Below are 21418 nucleotides of genomic sequence, written 5' to 3' on the forward strand. Positions count from 1 at the left end.
CTTGCTGGGTCTGGGATATGGGGTACAGCCCTCTGTTGGTTATGCTCATTTCTCTATAATTGGACCTAGAGAGTAGCTGTGGGGATTGAGTTGTCATGCTCCTATTGACTCCCTTGTGTAGTGCCTCAGGGAGCAGTGCTTTCCCCCACGCTTTTTAACATCTTTGGGCTGGGCTGTCACCAATATGCTGATGACACCCACTTCTATCTCCTCATGGATGGCTGCCTGGACTCCCACGCCAGAACCATTTGCCAGATGTTTGGATGCCGTGGCTGCATGGCTTGAGCAGAGTCACCGAAACTCAATCTCTCGAAGACAGAGGTCCTGTGTGGCTGGGAAGGACGGTAGAACAGGAAGTGCGCTTACCTGTCCTGGCCGGGATGCAACTTACTCCCACACCCTGGGCCAGGAACTTGGGAATGAGCATAGATGCCTTGTGGACCATGGAGACACAGGTCAAAAGAGTAGCCAGCCAGGCCTTTTTCCACCTTCATCAAGCACGGCTACGAGCGCCCTATTTGTGAACACCTGGCCATGGTGATCCATGCGGCAGTCAGCTCCAGCTTGGATTTCTGTAACTCTCTCTACGTGGGTTTGCCCTTGCTCCTGACCCCCAAATTGCAGCTGGTGCAAAAGGCAACTGCTAGGGTCCTCACGGGAACACTTTGAAGGGCCTACATCCAGCCTGTGCTGAGGCAGCTGCATTGGTTGCCAGTTGTGGCCCAGATCTGATTCAAGGTTTTGGTTTTGACCTTTCAGGCCTTTCACGGTCTGGGACTCGCATACCTGAGGGACCATCTGTCGCTCTATGCCCCCCACAGAGCTTTGCGCTCTGTGGGTACCATGTTGCTTGTCACTCCTGGCCCCAAAGAAGCTTGCCTGATCTCAACCAGGGCCTTTTCAGTCCTGGCCCTCACTCGGCGGAATGAGCTCCTAGAAGAGCTGCAGGCTCTGTGCAAGCTTGCAGCATTTTTCAGGGCCTGCAAGACAAAGCTCTTCCACCAGGTTTATAGTTGAGCCAAGCGGAGAAAACAGTTGGGGGCCCCCCTTGTTAAGCAGATATGACCATTTGAACATCTAATGGTTTCCTCTCACCTCCCCTGTTGGGAGTTGCATTGGAGGAAAGGGTAGATGAGTTATACCTCTATGTTGCATTTTTATGTCCTCTGTATTTTTATGTCCTTTCTATAAATGTTTTAGTGGCATTTTTAGGGTCTATGGACTAATATTGTTACACGGCAATTGTCTTCTGTAGGTTTCTGTAGGCTCGTTCCCGGCCCTAGGGAAGCACACCTAGCCTCGACCAGGGCCAGGGCCAGGGCCTTTTCAGTCCTGGCCCCCACCTGGTGGAACAAGCTCCCGGGAGAGCTGCGGGCCCTGCGGGACCTTTCAACATTCCGCAGGGCCTGCAAGACGGAGCTCTTCCGCCAGGTCTATGGTACATCGACTGCTCTCCCCCAGGCTTCTTCTTGAACACCGTTGACCTCCTTCTCCTCCACCCCCCCCTTTTTAGGAAGGGGGGTAGGAAGGGGATTTTATTATTGTGCCGCTATGCTGTGATGTTTTACGTCTTTTAATGGGAGTTTTAATGGGGTTTTAAGACACTGTAACCCACCACGAGCCATTTGGGAGTGGCGGGAAATGAAATAATAATAATAATAATAATAATAATAAGTACAAGTGTATACACAGCATACTATACAAATGCAATTGTGCTTCTTACTGAACAGCTTCCAAAATTGGTATAAAAACACTCCGAGCCAGCTTTTAATTACATTAAGTGCATTCATTATACAAAGTTTCAGACTTGTATTTCAGTATGCAATATACGGTTTATACAAAATAAAACTTATTTTATGTGTCAAAATTTGTAGGTAAACTTATATAAACATATTTTACACACAATAGCATCCTGTACACATATTTACAACAGTGTAAACTTTACAATTTACAACCCCTCCTCCTCCCCCACAAAAGAAAATCCAGATCAGAGTACCAGCAACTTGCTGTAAGAAATACGTTAAGCTCTAGCTTTCATATGGAACCCTATCCTTTCTGAAGTTAGACTACAGATGAAATTAGGAGTTTTGCTGCTGTGCACAATGCATTCCATGGAGATAGCTCCCAGAATACCCCCATACGCCAGTAGTTGCTTTCCAATTATTACACTTCAGACAACAAAAATATCAAGGTCCTGAACCCATAAGCAAGAGCAGCAGCTAGAACCATTTGAGAACACATACACCAAGGAAGTATTTGGCAAAGGAATAAAATCCACCTTGTTCACTTATCCCAGCTGATAGGCGTAATGACTGCTTCTGCAGGGGACTCTGTTCAAGAATTCCAGATGACTGGATGAGAAAGGGAAATCATACATGTTGGATCTCTCTGCCCAGAAGAAACTGCAGACTGAGACTTACTTTGGCTAACCCCTACTTCGTATTCTCTGGATTATACTCATCAATGCTGGACTGTGCTGGAGTCTTGGTTAAATTAGTTAAGGCACATATTCATACTGCACCCTAAAAGTACATGTTGAAGCATACTGTAGATTCACTTTCAAAAGAAGCTGTTTTAAGTCAACAAAGTGTAGCAAACTCAGCCTTCGAAAACCATCTCTGTGTACAGAATGTACAACGTATTTGTTGTCTTTAGCAGCAGAAACTTGGAAAGGCTGCTATAACACTACCAAAATATATTTTACAAAACTTACAGCATATTTGTACCACAATGAACAAAGGGGTTCAAAGTACACTGCAAAACTTCACAGTGCTCATGCTTTCTGAAACAGGCTGTGTCTGCTGTTTAACTGCCCCTTATATATTTTTATATGGCTACTCCTAGAAGCGTAGTCAACCATTATGAGATCGCCAACATGTTCTAAGGTGATGTATGGTATAAAAATACAGCACCTAAAATGTGTCAAGATAAGCAACAGGCAGCTATTCTGACTTGGATCTCTTTCATCCATACGCAGTGCACAAACAGCCCTAGAAGTCCACCAGCCACAGCACAGTTGCTACCTGCAATTTGCCATATTGAACAGCTTCACTAACTGTTTGTACCTGTCTTCAATCTGTGGAGAGAAAAAGAGAAAAACAAATTTTGCTCTAAATGCATTTCAGCCTTATCACACGAAGCAAAGCCCTAATAGAAAGCCCTAATAGAAAATGTAATTTGCTACTATTCAGTTATGAGATGCATAGTGCAGAAAACTTTGTCAGGCTGTCTACTGCAGTTGTAAGGGGGCTGGGGGAACAGAGGCCCAAGGCTTCTAGTTCTGGGATGGGTGGCAACGCAGCTGTATTCCAGGAAGAGTCCCTTTATTTTCATGTTCAGACGTAGTTTTCTATCAGGTTCTAATTGGTTTTCTCTTTTTGGTCTGGTCTGTAGTTTGTTTGCTGTTTGAAACTTGTTGGTGTGCTAAGAAATGGCTGCCCTTGGAAAGCCTGAGCATATATCCTCCTGAGCCCAACTAAACAGATGCTCAGGGCTAGGTTAGCACAGAACGGGAATGTTACATACACTATAAATGAAAATCTGCAGATTGCTTCATCTGCACATTACTGGCTCTCAGAAGTGATGAAAATAGCATAAAGTACAGTCTACCCACAGTAAAAACAATAATAAACTGGTTCAAAACAGATCCCTCAAAACCTTGAGTCCCAAGCCGATACTATCATCAAACCAAAAGAGAATTGAACTATCCGAATTATAATCCCTAAAAACGAAACTGCCCAGGGGTGCATTTTAAGAACAGTAGAACTCAGTACAGGGTTAACTTCCAAAAGGCTTGTTGAAAAACAAGCTTCACTTTCAACCACACACACATGTACCTTGTGAGGCTGACGGATACAATCATTTCCCCTTATACATACCTGATTTGAGCTTTTATTTAGCCTGGCAGCAATAGAAGAAAATGTTTTTTCTGAAGGTCCCTTTCTCTGACATTCTAATAGAATCTCTCTGTCATCATTTCTATAAAAGAAAACAAGAGGGTCAACATCAGTCTCTGAACACTTTTGGATATTTGATGCAAAACCAATTACTGTCCATTTACCCATGTTAGCACTTCAAATTAGTCTACAGTCCATAGAAATTTAAAACAGGATCCAAGTTTTTCAACCCATCAGAATTAGTGTGTCGCCAACACAGATGAGGTCCTTTTGAAATCAATTTCTTTAATTCTATACAACAGAATTATGCTTAATTTTTGGCTTCATTTGCTTCAAGATTATATTATACTTTCAGCAGTAGCAGACACACAGTATCAACTTAGACTTCTTAATTATTTTGCAATGATACCTAGTAAGTGAACAGAATAAAAAGCTCAGGATCACATATACACCTTCAGGCCACATCACACGCTTTAGCAGCTGCATTATGGTCTGTGATGGTTGCATCACAAACAACATAAAATCACTGAATCATCTTCAGGACTAGAAAGGAACAGTCTTTCATGGAGCAAAAAGAGCTCATTGTGATGTGCCAGTTACAGCCATTAAAGAGATCAGATCAGTGTTTTAATTTGCTTGTCACAGAAAAATGTAAGATGGCCCCGTGTGCACCTAAATACTGGGTCCACTATTAGACAATGTTATCATAGACTTATCACCTCCCAAACATACTATAGCAGAGTCACAAAGCTCTCCCTCCCCACAATAGCCAGCCTGGCCAGCCTACACTTACACTTCACCTGTCTAAACAAAACCATTCACCATCTCCTCATCACACTCCTTTCTTCTTTTCCATTTCTATAATCACCACTCTCAAACAGAAGACTGAGGTGTCTACAATCACAAGACCCAGTAGCATGCCCCACAGTGGAGAGATTGGCTGACATGCCCCAGCAGGAGAATACATAACTGAATTTCCACCTAATTTATACTTCTAACCCCAGTTCACTTTTGATATTCTTACCTTGTCCAAGACATTATGACTTCTCCTCTCTTTTTAATGATATTTTTGGCATACAGACTTGATGGTGATACAGAAGATGTTGATGGCAAAGAATCTTTTTCCTTAATTGGTGCAGCCTTTTTACTGACTGAACTCTTGGCTACCGGCATACTTTCTTTAGATTTTTTGCTACTTTTGCCATTCTTGCCACAAGACAGTTCACTGCTCTTTCTTTGTATTTTTATGCTGGATGTTTCTTCAATCCCCCTTTTCCTTTTTTTGCTTTCTTGGCCAGGGGTCAGAGTACCAAGGTTTAAAGCTGTTTTTCTTTCCGAATTCTCATCTGCAGTCAGTTTGTCAGGCAAGTCTGCTGTCGAGTCTGTAACTGTGCTAACATCACACTTCAACATATTATCTGCTGTACACGCTGGCTCATGTTCTTCCTTAGGTAAACTTCCAATTCCAGCATTTAAAGTAGATTCTGCTGTAAGATCCCATGAGTCAACTTCATTTTCCATAGGGCACTCATTTGTTAAGTCTAAGCCTATAGCAAACTGGCCCTCAGAGGAAAATACATCTACAAGTGGAACTACTGCAGAGCTCATTGGAAGTTGTCCTGCTGTAATGCAGGATACTTCTCTTTTCTGGAGCACCTTCAATGAAGGTGTCTGAGGTAGCTTGAAGACATCTGGTACATCTTCACGGTGGCAGGTTTTATTTGCAGGTTCTATAAAAGACACTAAAGGGCTAGAGGATGTCCCCACTTCTTTAGGTGGATCAGGTAAATCAGAGGCTTCTTCTGAGTCAGCACTATTATGTAGTACTTGATGGAGTTTAATCAAATCAGGGCCTTGATGCTCACTTGTATTGCTAGGCAGCTCATGAAGAGCCTCAGGCATATCACAATCTCGGTCTTGTCCAGCATTACTAAGCAGATGCTTTACAGGCTCAAGCATGTTTTCAGGAGCACTAGGATTAGATTCCTGTTGGGATTCGGATACATCAGGAACCTGCTGATTGTTTTCATGGCAGACAGACAGTTCCTTCAAAGTCTCAAATGAACTAGGAATGTGCTCTTGTTCAACGTTATCATGCATCTTCTCCTCAGAGTCAGTAATATTGTTCTGTTCCTTAGATACTGCCATTTCTTCCAATGGTGGGACATTTCTTCCAGTGGTTTCTAATTTTTCTTCAGATACACTTTCATAATTCCCTCTCTCAATAAAAGAGGTCATGGAGTAATTTGCTGGAGATGCCTGCTCAAGCTGTGGTGAGGTAGATGGTATGGCACGCCTTATCTTAACAATGAAGTGATCGTTTGATTTCTCCATTATTACTGCCTGCATTGGCAGGCTTGGGCAATACTGAAATCCTGGAGCAGCAGGCATACTCGCCCATGAAGAAGAGCAGCTCGATTTACTGCTTGAATTATCAGATTCCAAAGCCAAATGAATATCTTGTTCTGAGGCATCCTCCTCTTCAAGATGGGCATCTTCACTGAAGTGTGCACTCAGAACATCCTCAGGAACTGATCCAAACACATCAGGCTTCAAGAAACTAAGATGAGCATCGGACTTCAAAGGAGAGGGAATAGTCAATGATACTGCGAGGTCTTCCAGAAGAATAGAAGAAACAAGTGATTTTGGTTTTTCCAAAATGCACGCCTCACTTTTCTTCAAAGCCGGACTAGAAGGAATATCAAACATACAGTTTTCATCTAGAATATCTGGATCAACAGGCATCGGAAGTCTAGTTAAAAACGTTGAGTCTCTTTCAGGTGAAACTACAGGCCATTTAATGCCATCTAGTACCCTTGACTCTATTCGGGTCTCTTTTGGAAATGATTCTTCAGCCTCAAACACAGTATTGTTTCCACAGTTCTGTTCACCAAGGTGGTGTTTTTCTGGTGTCCTGAATTCCCACTGGTTTTCATCTATGAAGTCATTGTTCTTTTCTGAAAAATCAGATCCTTGTAACAAACTCTTAAACATCTCACCCATTTGAGCATCATTCACCAGGTTAAATGTGAGGCCAGACATCTGCTGGTCTGTGAGGGGTCCACAGCTAACATCAGACTTGTGCAAGTTTTCAACCAGTTGTGATCCTTCCTTTTCACACTTTCCAGTTTTCAAACCTGATTTAGTATCCTGTATAGATTTTTCTTTGACAAACTCAACCTTAGTCTGAGTTTGTTTTGCATTATCTGTAAAGGAACTGGTACATTTTGTAACCATGTTTTGCTGTGAATTCATTTTATTTGAGTCATGGGGACTTCTCCTGGGCAGCTGGTTGCCCACTTCAAGCTTAGGAAAGGCAAATTCTTCAGCTTTTTGAGTTCTAACATTTAACAATCGTTTCTTTGGTTTTTGTCCATCAGCTTTACGACCTATAAGGCATTTAGGGCTCTCTTTAATTCTTTTATTAGGCTTATCATCACCATTCTCATTACCAGTATTTATTAAATTGCAGAGTTTCAAGAGAATTTTCTTTATTTTGTCAAACAGGCTATCAAGCTGTTCATCCACAAATTTCCACAACTTTTTCTTCATATCTGATTGTTGTTGTTCAAAGAGATGATCTATCACACCATTCCTTTTGATTTGCTTAAGCCTAGATTCTATAACTTCACAGAGATTTGACTTTAAGGTCTCATTTGCTTTAGACATTTTAGAGAAGTTAAGATACTTCACTAGAGATGTAAAATTTGAAATTGCTGAATCTATAATTCTATGAAAGTGCTGTATTGGGAACTGGACTTTAAACTTCATGTAGTTTTTACGTACTTGCTTTCTTATTGCCTTTAGCATCTGCATAAACTCATGCACAGTAGAAGGCTCAGCGATAATTTGAACTATTTTTTCAAGACAGTCAGTTTTTACAGATTTGATTTTCTTTGTTTCTTTAGGGGACCTCATGGTTCCAATTCTGGGTTTTTCTTTACTGTTTTTTCCAGAAGCCATTTTTTGTTTGTCTTCATTGTAAGATATGTTCTTTGGCTTCTGGTTGTGTGGACTATGGATCAAACTCGATCTTTCAGAAGATGGGTTTCCTCTTGATTTTTTGCTGTATTCAGAGTTTCTTTCACTGTGAAGATTATCCTCATCACTTACAATTTCACCTTCTTCTAATTCATCTGAAGACATGCCCAGCTGCAATTCTATCTCTGACACTTGGGGATCTGTGCCAAATGGCTTCTGGTTTTCTTTGTTGAGTTCACTGGACAGGCTTCTTTCAGGGCAGACAGCTGTGCTTTCAGTCACTGAATCTAGGATTAACAGGACAGTTTAAGTATTCTCTGCATTCAATAGAAGCAAGACTGAGAACAAATTTCAATGACAATTTAAGTCAAATAGTTGACTGGGTTTCAGAATAATGCAGTTAACTATTCAGAACTGATTCAGTCTCCAAACTTTACTTGGAGTACTGGCAGCATTAAAAGCAACTGGAACAGAAGATCCAGATTTGAATTCTTAGTCAGTCATGAAGCTCATTCCTCCTTCCCCAGCCTAATCAACCTCAAGAGTTGCTGCAGGGATACAGTTGAAAGGAGAGCAATTTATGTATCCTGAGACACTTGTATAAAGGACAGAAATATTTAGTATGATAACACCTTGCATGAATAGAACTTAGTAATCCTCAATGTCCTTCTGAAACAGTCCCACTAACTTCAACATATGATATGAAGAGAACGTTTCATGCAAAGATGGGTATGATAAGGGACCAAAATGGTAGGGACCTCACAGAAGCAGAAGAAATTAAGCAAAGGTGGCAAAATTATACAGAAGAACTATACAAGAGCGAGCTTAACATCCCTGATGACCACAGTGGGGTAGTTACTGACCTGGAGCCAGACATCCTGGAATGTGAAGTCAAATGGGCCTTAGGAAGTCTGAGCAACAATAAAGCTAGTGGTGGTGACAGCATTCCAGTTGAACTATTCAAAATCTTAAAGGACGATGCAGTAAAAGTGCTACACTCAATATGCCAGCAAATTTGGAAAACTCAGCAATGGCCACAGGATTGGAAAAGGTCAGTTTACATTCCAATCCCAAAGAAGGGCAATGCCAAAGAATGTTCAAACTACCGCACCATTGCACTCATTTCTCATGCTAGCAAAGTTATGCTCAAAATCCTACAAGCTAGGCTCCAGCAATATGTGGACCGAGAACTTCCAGAAGTACAGGCAGGATTTCGAAGAGGTAGAGGAACTAGAGATCAAATTGCCAACATACGCTGGATCATGGAGAAAGCTAGGGAGTACCAGAAGAACATCTACTTCTGCTTCATTGACTATGCTAAAGCCTTTGATTGTGTGGAGCACAACAAATTGTGGCAAGTTCTTAAAGAGATGGGAATACCAGAGCATCTTATTTGTCTCTTGAGAAATTTATATGCAGGTCAAGAAGCAACAGTGAGAACTGAACATGGAATCACGGATTGGTTCAAAATTGAGAAAGGAGTTCGGCAAGGCTGTATACTGTCGCCTTGCCTATTTAACTTGTATGCGGAGCACATCATGAGAAAGGCGGGATTAGAGGAGTCACAAATTGGGATCAAGATTGCAGGGAGAAATATCAACAACCTCAGATATGCAGATGATACCACTCTAATGGCAGAAAGTGAAGAGGAACTAAAGAGCCTGTTGATGCGGGTGAAGGAGGAGAGTGCAAAAGTTGGCTTGAAACTCAACATCAAGAAAACAAAGATCATGGCATCCGGCCCTCTCAATTCCTGGCAAATAGATGGGGAAGAAATGGAGATAGTGACAGATTTTATTTTCCTCGGCTCCAAGATCACTGCAGATGGGGACTGCAGCAAAGAAATTAAAAGACGCTTGCTCCTAGGGAGGAAAGCTATGGCAAATCTAGACAGCATCCTAAAAAGCAGAGACATCACCCTACCAACAAAAGTGCGTTTAGTCAAGGCTATGGTATTCCCAGTTGCAATGTATGGCTGCGAAAGTTGGACCATAAGGAAGGCCGAGCGTCAAAGAATTGAGGCTTTTGAACTCTGGTGCTGGAGAAGACTCTTGCGAGTCCCTTGGACTGCAAGGCGAACAAACCGGTCAGTCCTAGAGGAGATCAGCCCTGACTGCTCTTTAGAAGGCCAGATCCTGAAGATGAAACTCAAATACTTTGGCCACCTCATGAGAAGGAAGGACTCCCTGGAGAAGAGCCTAATGCTGGGAGTGATCGAGGGCAAAAGAAGAAGGGGACGACAGAGAATGAGGTGGATGGAGGGAGTCACTGAAGCAGTAGGTGCAAACTTAAAAGGACTCCAGGGAATGGTAGAGGACAGGAAGGCCTGGAGGATCATTGTCCATGGGGTCGCGATGGGTCGGACACGACTTCGCACATAACAACAACAACAAACTTCAACATGGCCACTCTGAGATTAGCGGCAAGGATTTTAACAGAACCGGGCTGCATTCTGTGCTTAGTAAGAAAGAAATATGGACACTTGGGAAATAAATCTTACATTCAATTCATTTTTGTCTATGAAGCTCAAACTTCTACAAATGGTTTGTGAGTTAATACTATTCTCATAGTCCCAGTCTGTGTAATGGAAAAACGTGGGCAAACTTGTTTGGAACGGTAAAACATAATCTCAGATGCGTGATCTCAACAGATTCAACTGCAGTCTGTTAGTGTACTTAACATGCCCAAAGTTCCTACTTACTCGCTGATTCTAATAACATTATTTTGATTTGTTCCAGTGGAGGAAAAAATCATTTGATTTTAAACTATACATGCTTAAAATCTACGCACTAGATAAAGAGAAAAGCTGCTATAATATTATGAAGTAAAAATGCCACATTCAAATCTCTGCTGATCTTAGAACCTTTACTGGGAGGTTCTGAGCAGGTTACAATTAGAGAAGTTTCTGAAAATTCTGAAACCATGGGGGGAAAATGGAAATTGGGGGAAAATTGAATTACATGCAATGTCCTATCAAACAACCTAATTTTATTGCTTTAACATAAAAACAGATAATTTATAACTTCCTTAATATATACAATTGCAATATTTGACATTTATGGAATTTAAACTTTACCAATATCTTAGTTTTAAAAAAGCAGGGCTGTCTAAAATTTCCAATTTTTTCCATTAGAAAAACTGGGGGGGGGGGGGAGTCCTCAGGAAATAACTTTTTTCCTCCAAACTTCCTTCCTTCCCTGGCCTTCACATCTCTTGTCACAATCTTCCACTTAACTACATTGTGTGTTGAATGGTAAAAGTTGTAAATATTTTATTCACCTTATCATTCTAAAGAAAACTCAGGACTGCTTAACTAAAAAGAAAGGACTTCTGACGAAAATCTCACTTTCCCCCTCGTGGGTTCAGAATTTCCAGAAACTTTATAAGAGTTTGTTCTTATATGCCATTTTTCTCTACCCAAGAGTCTCAGAGCAGCTTTAAATCACCTTCCCTTTCCTCTCCCCATAACAGACACCCTGTGAGGTGGGTGAGGCTGAGAAAGCCCTGATATTACTGCTCTGTCAGAACAGCTTCATCAGGGCCGTGGCGAGCCCAAAGTCATCCAGCTGGCTGCATGTGGGGGAGTGCAGAATCAAACACGGCTAGCCAGATTAGAAATCCATTCTCCTAACCACTACACCAAACTGGGTGTACATGTACTGGGAGAATTACATGTAACACATATGCATGATAAAATGCAATGACTAAAAAGGGCTTCTATTTATAGTGTTTTCTCCACCCCATTTATAGCGAGCACAAACAACATAAGCAAAGGTAAGATAATAAACATACCTAGATTATAACTTTTCACAGGTCCTGTATAAGTGCCTTCTCCTCTGAGTGCTTTAGCCAAGGGTCGTATTGGACTATTAAGTGGACTGATTGGCTTTGGAATACATCTCATGTGATTGAGATCAATGCTCAGTACAGAATTATCATCATCAACAGAGACTGGGTATGCATCTCTTGTTAGAGGTGTGTATTTTGATCCTTTATTACATAACTTTTCTAAGTGGCTTCCTTGGTCAAGACAGCTCAGCTTGGAGTCACCTGACTTTGGGTCAGCTACTGACACATCCTTATTCAGAACTTTGGGTTCTTCCTTGACATCCTGTGACACAAGTTTGGGAAAGTTGTTTTCTTTACCAGGATGCTCCACAGGTATTTCATCTTCACAATTACCAGGGTCTTCTACCTCCATCAGTGAGTCTGAATCTGTTCCACTAATTTCATCTATTACACTGTAGGAATCAAAATCCACAGAACTTATAGTCTCCAAGTCATTGAAACTATTGTCTGGAAGTATGTCTTGATTCAAGGGGCTTCCCACACTAGGAAGTCTAAGTGTTTCTTCAGCTTCTCCAATATCGTTGCTGGCTTCATGCACATTATCAGCCAGTTCACACTGCAATGTATTTTGCAGGTTTGGTGTTTCCTTAGATGACTCTGTGCTCAGTATTTCTGGCAGGCTCTCAGTTCCCATTTCCACTCTGGCCTCTGAAATAGAAATTACTTGTTTTAAATTGTCTGGAATAGGACTGTCAGGGATTGGTACTGATGATAGGGTTATTTGCGTAGCTGCACTAGTACTGATAAGTTTACCTGGAATCTCTCCGTCACATCTACTGGTGGGCTGGTCTACTTGTTTGAGTTCACCTGTTTGCTTTTTTGCAGGAGAAAGTGTTAAATTTAGTTTCTGCATAAAACTCAGTTTCAGGTCTTTGCTTTTTGACTGGTCTTCATCTCTTCTAACTTTTGTGGGCTTGTGCTCCTCTGAGGTACCTGCTACCTTGGTAGTTTCCTGTGATGGAAAGGGTTGGTCTTGTTCTCTTGTAGTGCAATCCTTAACTTTGTTTACAGCTTTCGCAGTTCTTTGCATCAGTTCCTTTGAATCTGTTCTTTCAGTCTGAAAATCCTTGCTCTCTCCAAGGGTCACTCTCTTGTTTCTTTTTTCTTCAGTTCGATGTCTCTCAGATTTTGAATGCATGCTTTCATATTCACGTTTGCTGCTCTCTTCCTTAGAATAGCTGTGTTTGTGTTTTTTGTTAGATGTTGGAGGAGATGGTGACAACAGTTTCCTTTTTTGAAACTCATGATTATTTGTTCCATTTTTTCTGTTACTGCTGTCTTTTACCCTTTTGTCTTCTATATATCCTTTACTTAATTTTTGAGCACTTGGAATTTTTTCAGGAGGACTGCTAATATTATTACCTTTCCTTTTTTGTTGTTCAAGATTCCTTTCAGAGGAACTAGTTTTCTGTTCGCGACTGCTTTCATCTTTGTTCTGTGTTTTCAGATCCTTCTGCTTTATGCTTTGTGACTTTTCACTCCTTACATTATTGGAACATTCCAGTTTTGAGGGCAATCTATCATTAAGAGTTTTTTTCCCTAAAGTGGAAAGAAATTTATCATTTCTTTTTTCAGAATAGGGGCTGCTTTTGAGCTTTGAGTTTTTACTGTCTTTATACAATCTGACTGTTTTTTCTGGGTCAACATGCAACTTTCCATCTGTGATGCTGCCCATATTTTGGTGTCTTTTGGTTTTGTATCTGCTCTCATTCTCCTTGCTATGATGGTCATCATTTCTTATTTCTTTCCCCTCCTTTTCTTTGTTAGAAGAATTGTTCATATTTGTCAGCCTTGAATTAGCATCACTGTGAAGCAGTTCAGGATGAGATGTAGGTACATATGGAGCATTGCTTTTTTCTGAATGAAATTTCTGATTTTCTGTATCGCAAGATGGATAACTGCGAGGAACATCTTTAGGAATAACAGATTTAGTCCTAGAATCTGTTGTTGGATTATTCTCCAGGGGCAAATCTTTACATTTATTTTTTTTCAATCCTACAAAGTTCCTTGCATTATTAATCGGTGTTGCAAAGGATGCTCTACTGTAGGCATTCCGATGAATAGGAAAGGCTAATAACCTGTTAATAAAGACAATGTTTTAATGCACTATATTTTAAAATATCAAGATTTTATTTACTTTAGTAAAAAGTTTTCTCCACTAGATAGCATTCCAGAAAGTTTCAGAAATATGTAGCATAATAACAACAGTTTCACCATTCTGTGTTTAAGGAAGGATATGTGCCCATTTCTCCTTCTGGCTGAAGTCCCTCATGTGTTCTTCCAGATTCTAGTAAAACAGTTTTGAGGGGTTGCAGTGGGAAGGGAAAGGAGTCAAAAGTCTGTTCCTATCTGTTCTGTAGGCTGCATCCTTTTCTGTCTAGTTCTTACATTAATTCTAGTCTTATTGTATTAACAATAAAACCAAAGAACTGCATTTTCATCAACTGCATGAAAAGCAGTTGATGAATGAAGTAGTCTTTATGCTAAAATACTGAATGCACTAACTGAAGCAAGCATGTTCAGCCTCATGCAAGTTCAAATGTGCCTGTTCAAAAGCTCTCCAAACTTTTACAAAAGGTAATCAGAAGATATACATTCATAAAAATACTTAATTGTCTAAGATGCTACACTTCCTCGCTTCTTTAAAATTCTTCCTCCAAGTGAACTTTTTTCCGGTGGCATCCTTGCTACTAAAAAGAATCCTTTGGTACCACCCTTCCCTACTAAACAGAAGTCTAAGCATTTGTAAATGGAAGGAGTGCATATTGCTTCCCATTTAACACCATCTCCCGTTCCCTTTCTTGCCTCCCATTTAAGCTCCTTGGACCAGGGACCTTGTCTTTGGGAAAGCACCATGTTCATTATAGGCAAGGTATTAAAAACAACAGCAAACTCCACAAACTTAGACTTAGGAAGCATACTTCCATTCTCATTTAATTTCCAGTTACAGTCCTTGCAAAAAATAAATTATATTCTGACAAAAAAGCAATTAGCATTAGACGTTGGCACCTTCGCTGGAGATTGTTGATTTCTTCATCTTTGCGATTAATTTCTACTCTTGCTGTTTTGATAAGAGCTGAAATATTCTTCTTAAGGGACTGGTTTTCATTTTGTAGAGTGGAATTCTACTTTAAAAAACACACATGCAAACATTGACATATTACAAACATACATTTGCACAGGCAGAAGACACGAGAACTAGTTTAAAAACGATTTTATTTAAATTAATAATTACCAACTGTGAGGCTATTGGCTTGATATCATCATTTAAAGATCATGAACAAAAGCCTAGCTCACCAGTTCAGACATCCCTATAAGCTCTTCTGGAATTCTAGTTCTAGACTAAATTCTTTGAATCAGAACAAGCTGCTCACTAACACATGCAGAAAAATCTTAAATAATCACCTGCAATCTCAGATCTGCAGCCAGCATTTTCCTGATTAGTACAGTAACTGTGAACTTGACAGGCTAGCTACATAAAATGACCATCTCACTGGATCAATATATTGATTAAAATGAGTAATCTTTGAATCTTATGAAAAACTTCCTCAGGGATAGCTATCCAAAGGTAGCCATGAAATTATTACATTTATTTTTTTTTCATAATTTGAATTATATCCTGCCTCGCTTGACATAATTGTCTTGAGGCGGCTTACAGAATAAAATACAACACAGAGTTGTAATCTACCCATACTTTCACAAGATAGCATACAGCAAACTAATTTGTGCTGTAAGCCAATATTAAAAGTGCTGAGAAAAGGTTTCAAGAACTTTCCACAGGTACTGCAGAGGTTCCTGGGTTTTCTCAAGCACAATTGAACAAAAGCCAGTTGTGGTATTATTCTCACTAACAAGAGTTGCCCTAGCTAAGCAAGCTACTATATACCCAAGTAATGCTCATGGAAAAGCTCTGTGTATGGCATTTTCAATTTCAAAATACCGCATAGATCAAATTACCATTTAATAATACAGTACCTGTTCTTGTATTTCCTGAAGCTTCTTCATCAAATCTTGAAGCTGCTGCAAACATTTCTCATGTTTAGCCTGCAACTGTGTAAACAGGAATATTGAAGATTTACAAATATGAATCCCATAAATAGCTTAAAACAGAGGCTGCTTTCACTCACATCGGATAGTACACTTAGTGCATTATAGCAATTGTTTGCAACATGATTTTCCTGTTTAATACAAGAAAATCCAGTTGAAAATGATTACTATAGTGCAGTAAGAGTGCATCAAAATGGGTCAAAGCCACCATAGTAGATTGAGTTTCACAAAAGTTTGTGCTGGAAAAATGTTATTTTTTATACTGTTACTAAATTCCTGTTATACCATCGCGTCCCAGGCCAGGAATTTGGGCGTGATCATTGATGCCTCCCTAACTTTGGAGGCACAGATCAAAAGAGTAGCAGGCCAGGCATTCTTCCAACTTCGCCAGGCCCGACTACTAGCGCCCTACCTGTCCCCCGAACACCTGGCCACGGTGATCCATGCAACGGTCACCTCCAGAATAGATTTCTGTAACTCGCTCTACGCGGGCCTTCCCTTGTCCTTGATCCGGAAACTTCAGCTAGTGCAGAACGCAGCTGCCAGGGTCCTCACTGGTACACCTTGGAGGGCCCATATCCAGCCAGTGCTGAGGCAGCTGCACTGGTTGCCAATTGCTGCCCGGATCCGGTTCAAGGTTTTGGTTTTAACCTTCAAGGCTCTACGCGAGTTGGGACCCACATACCTGAGGGACCGCTTATCGCCCTATGCCCCCCGTAGAGCTTTACGTTCTGCGGGAGAAAATCTATTGGTCGTCCCCGGCCCTAGGGAAGCACGCCTGGCCTCGACCAGGGCCAGGGCCTTCTCGGTCCTGGCCCCTGCCTGGTGGAATGAGCTCCCGGGAGAACTGCGAGCCCTGCGGGACCTTCCATCGTTCCGCAGGGCCTGCAAGACGGAGCTCTTCCGCCAGGTTTACGGTTGAGACCAGGCTTAACACCTACGCCCCCCCGGGACCTGAGGATTGGGATTAGACATGAGTACCATCAGTATCCCCTCTCCACTTGCTAAGGGGAATGGGTAGTTGATTAGCCGCTCTTGCCAGGTAGTCATTAATATTGACATGTTAATTGGTTTTTAATGTATTTTATGGGGTTTATATTGTTGTAACCCGCCACGAGCCGCAAGGGAGTGGCGGGAAATAAATTCAATAATAATAATAATAATAATATTTGTCACAACACACTAACACAGCTACACCCCAGAATAAATATAAATGATTTTGCAATATATCACTCAACTTTTCAGCAATAACATTAACCATACACAATACATACATCATTATATGAAGCTTCCTTTGCTGTCCCTTCTGCAATCAGGATCTCATCAAACAGATTTAAACTACTTCCAGCTGGAGTTGCTTTTGTAGCAAGACTATCTAGAGAGGGAAGGAGAGAACTGGATGATTTGACGTAGATGGTTTCTCATTTCCATTAAAAGACCAGACAGGATCATTCCCCTCATTTTTTAGTGGGGATGAACAGGGGCTCATGCCATGCCCTGCCAAATTAGACACATCAGGGTTGCTCATAGGCAAGGATGCTGTTAAACTTTGCAGTCATTATATATGTTGAAACATACCTACCAAAGCCTGAAGAATGTTTCAGGGGGTTCTCAATAGTAAAATAGTTGAGAAAGGCTGTATTAGAGGGTCATTTGGAGACTTAGGATCTCTTTCAAAAATGTAGAATGCCATGTGCAAAATGAGTAAGTATACTGTAATAATTGATAGCAAAATCTTTAGGAAATTTCCATTTGGGGGGGATTTCAATGCCTACATCAGTTCATAAAACAGAAATAAGAGATGTGGAGAATAGGAAGAATCAAATAACTTGTTGAAACAATAGAAGGAAGAAATTTAAGGTGAATTTTGAGCTTTAAAAGTATCTTCAGAACTTGTCAGATTGTTTTGAATTGATTCCTCATGTGGAGACTAGATTTAACCACCAAATATCTCATAACACTCAAAATGAAGGTACTCTATTCACAGCAGCTATAGTTATTTGCCTACAGTAAAATGGAGGATACAAACACTTTGTCATTGTTTTTTAAGGTAGTTTAAAACTTTTTTTTACTTCTAATTCAGAGAAGCTTAGGGTTACATATTTTGGTTCGTCCCTTTACAGTTATTATCACAGCAAATCTCTGAGGCAGGTTAAGCCAAGAGATTTGGTCCTCATTATTCATTGGGTTTCATTCTAGTTGCACCCTCTAATTACTACACCATGTTAGCTATTCCAAGTTATAATCAGCATTCAGTTAATAATAAATAACTGAAAGAAAAAATAATTTTATAGCTTCTCATATATATACCTATTTTTGGTACACTAATAGCTTATACAAGTTACTACCACTTGACAGTCCACATATACAGGGGCTTTCCAAGACAAAAAACAAAATCTTAGTAATAGCAAGAACTAAGCAGCACAAATTTTTCTCTATAAACATACCAGAAACAACTGGAGTGTTGTCTAATCCATCATAAATATCTACTGAACTCTCATCATTATCTTCTCTTCTACCAGGGGAAACTGCAATAAAGGAAACAAAGAACATGGACATCACCAAGACCTATATGTGCAATGATAGCAAAAAGTTTAGGGAATGGATAACAAGTCCCTCTAAATGAATTATTGATGATGATGACGCAAGGATCCTTTATCTATTATTACATTTATCTAATCTATAAGTATCAAGGGTCACAGTTAAGTAAAAGGGTTCCTGAACCTGTTGCCTTTTTCCTCTCCCTCACTTGGAGAATTGTGGTAAAAAACTAGCTCTAGTTATGAACAGCACATGAGCGCAGGTCTGCAAGGTAACTGAATTGCTAACAGCACCATTCTAAGCAGATCTACTCAAAATCCTACTCACACCTGTTCAATGAGATTTACTCCCAGAAAAATGCTCTTAGAATTGCACCTTAACTCTGATTAACCAATATGCCTGCATTTGTACATCACCATTAGTTTTTAAACCACAATTAGAGAGAAGCAAGGTGCATGCATGACCCCCTATTGTATACCCAGGTCTTTATTATAGTAGTATTGTGCAACAAGCCAAGTTCATGCACATGTGTACTAAATTCAGTTAAGTGTGACATATGAATGCGATCAAAGTTCTTTCTGTTTGGGGATAATGTCTTGTCATTTAAACTGCAATTCCATTTGAAGTTGAATGCAGTGCAAAGGATTGAGAATTAAAAAGGCTTATATTAGACGTTTGCAAACATTTACAAGATACACATCTGAAATTTTAGCGGACTGTTGAGTCTACTTTTGTTCCTGCTCCCATTGCTCAATGGACTGGTTGCTCTGCACTTCTTTTACGCATGGGGTATTCAGCACAACTAAGACTGAAAACGGAAACTAAAAGTTCAGCAATATTTTCTTTAAAGCTTGATTTTATTGCTTTTTATAATCCCACAAGATGGATCAACTCAAAATAACATGGTTTTCTGAACAAATGTATCATTTCATGTCTTTCTTTCCTCTTATCCCAGCCTTGCTTCCAATCTCTAAGTGTATGTGGAAAGTAGGTCTAGTCAGGTGGTTGTGTGTCTGATATTACATCATGACATTACAAAATACAGCAAATATACTGCAGCCTCATACAGTACCCTATATCTGTCAGCTCAACTCTTCTCCCAAAGGCAAGTGACACTCTAAGCCATATGCTGAGATTTTTAGCGATCCCATCAACCTCTGGCCAGTACTACTTCTACAGTGAAGGATGATTCTTTAGATAAAATATAACATAGTTTTCTCTCAAAGATTTTATAAAGATAATTCTATAGGATTAAACTTTTTAATATACACATAAGCAGTAAAAAAAAATGCTTACCAACACACATCACACTAGAAATAGTCATTGCATCCTCCTCCTCCTCCTCCGTTGCCATTATTCTGCCTTTCTAGGTATTCCCCATCTACAGTGAGAGAGAAAATCAAGGTTATTAGTCTAAAAATGAAAATATTAATATCCAAAGTATTACATTTCAGGAGACACTTTTGACATGCAAGTTTTTCCAGATGGATGCATAATATTACAATCAGGGGACCCTAACATTAATTTTAAAATAAGTGTTTATTAAGACAAGCATTACATGTTTTGATAACTGTCAGAGTTACCTGTCCAGTTCCTAAATAGCAAACATTTAAACTGTATAACCAGAGATCTCAGAAGTCTACCTTTGTCTGAAAACTACAAAAGAGACAGATAAATACGGACAGCATCCTGGGCTATGGAGAAGAATTAATATGGCAGAAATTGATGGTAGAAGCAAAGAAACAAGAGAAGGGGGAAGGGTGGCAGGGTGTGACTGAGAATAGCAACAGAAGACAGTGTAGTATGCTTAAATGAACCATCAAAAGATGGCAAAGCTCACCTAGAAGAGCTGGTTTTTGACCCTGTACTAAACTCAGATGGTGAGGGACTAAGTAGAAGCAGAGTTCAAACATCAGTTCTGAGTCCAATACAACCTCCTAGCGCCTCACCACTCTCACAACCTCATGCAATGTACACAACATAAATCCTGACACAATTTTTATCATACTCCTGAAATAATACAGAGGTGACCTTCTGGTAATGGGCTTGCCACCAGACCCCAGTGGATTACACCCTCTCCTGTGTATCTGAATTCTTTCTTTCCTTCCCAACTGGATCCTACCCCAATACTGGGCACTCTGCGCATGCTTTTGCGTGCTTAGGCCCGGTGTGGATTTAAGAGATATTAGAGATAGCCCTGCCAGTTTATCCTCCTTTCCGAATACACCGATCTCTGCGTGTGTGTTTGTGTGGGGAGGGTGACTTGTGGAAGCCTGGAAGGGGAGAGGGATATACTCTGGAGGGATATCTGCTGGAAAATAGTCCAAGCATGAGGAAATCGGCGAAGGGACTGGCAGGGCAAGAAAGGTGCGCGCGGGGGGGGGGGGCGGGGGCGGCCAGGGTACCGGAGGCTGCGAGCAGGAAGCGCCGACATCAGTCCCCTCCCCCCGTACTCCCACCTCTCTCTCCCCCTCCTTCTCACAAACCGGGGTGGCCTGTCCTGTCCTGTCCTGTCCGGCCGCCGTCCCTGCCCTGCCGCTGAGCGGGCGCCTTCCCAGCCCCCGACGCCTTCCCCGTCTTCCCTTTCCGCCGCCCGGTCGCTGGACGGCCCCACAGGCCATACGGGAGGGGGCGGGGCCACGGAGACACCTAGCCAATCCGCTGAGACGCCTTAGCACGTACCCTGCCGCGACACAGGCGGATCCCTCCTGCTCCCCAAAAGCGCTTGGCGCCAAAAGGAAGCGCCTGGTCCCGCCCCCTTGAAACCTTCCTGCAATTTGGGTGGCTGGTGAGACGAAAGCCTGCCCCGCCTTCAAAGGAGGCTTCTGCGAGCGCTCCTCAGAGTCGCCTCTTGATTGGTTGAGCAGGTCCCCGCCATTAAAGTAGAAGTACAATTAATCAGGAGTCCGGTGATTCTTTGAAGTTCACCAAAAACGTAATTCAAGCCTAACAATAATCTTTCAAGTCACCTGGCTAGCTAGTGCTTATGTCTTTAAAGCATTGTTGAATTCCTTTCGCTGTGTTAGACAGCCCTATCGTCGATTAAGGGGTTTTAAGAGGTAAGAAGGGTCTAGCAGGGGTGGCCAAATTGTGGCTCTCCAGAT

The 21418-nt window shown here is 41.1% G+C and overlaps 1 protein-coding gene across 4 annotated transcripts; it reads right to left on the minus strand.

Moving 5' to 3' along the window:
• Window positions 1–1739: 1739 nt before the first annotated feature.
• CASP8AP2 (caspase 8 associated protein 2) lies at window positions 1740–21076 on the minus strand. 4 transcript variants are annotated; one of them, XM_077304290.1, is made up of 10 exons: window positions 20997–21076; window positions 19611–19695; window positions 18221–18301; window positions 17048–17148; window positions 15702–15776; window positions 14736–14851; window positions 11670–13804; window positions 4921–8164; window positions 3879–3978; window positions 1740–3076 (listed from the first exon to the last, which is right to left on the minus strand). In XM_077304290.1, the coding sequence occupies exons 2-10, from the start codon at window positions 19666–19668 to the stop codon at window positions 3020–3022; spliced, it is 5967 nt and encodes a 1988-aa protein (XP_077160405.1). In that variant the 5' UTR covers window positions 19669–19695; window positions 20997–21076; the 3' UTR covers window positions 1740–3019. The 4 variants fall into 4 exon arrangements, with proteins under 4 accessions (XP_077160405.1, XP_077160394.1, XP_077160415.1 ...); XM_077304279.1 differs by lacking the exon at window positions 20997–21076 and adding an exon at window positions 20801–20954; XM_077304300.1 differs by lacking the exon at window positions 20997–21076 and adding an exon at window positions 20774–20928.
• Window positions 21077–21418: the final 342 nt, after the last annotated feature.

Source organism: Paroedura picta, chromosome 1 (genome assembly GCF_049243985.1).
Source record: "Paroedura picta isolate Pp20150507F chromosome 1, Ppicta_v3.0, whole genome shotgun sequence".
Taxonomy (NCBI): Eukaryota; Metazoa; Chordata; class Lepidosauria; order Squamata; family Gekkonidae; genus Paroedura; species Paroedura picta.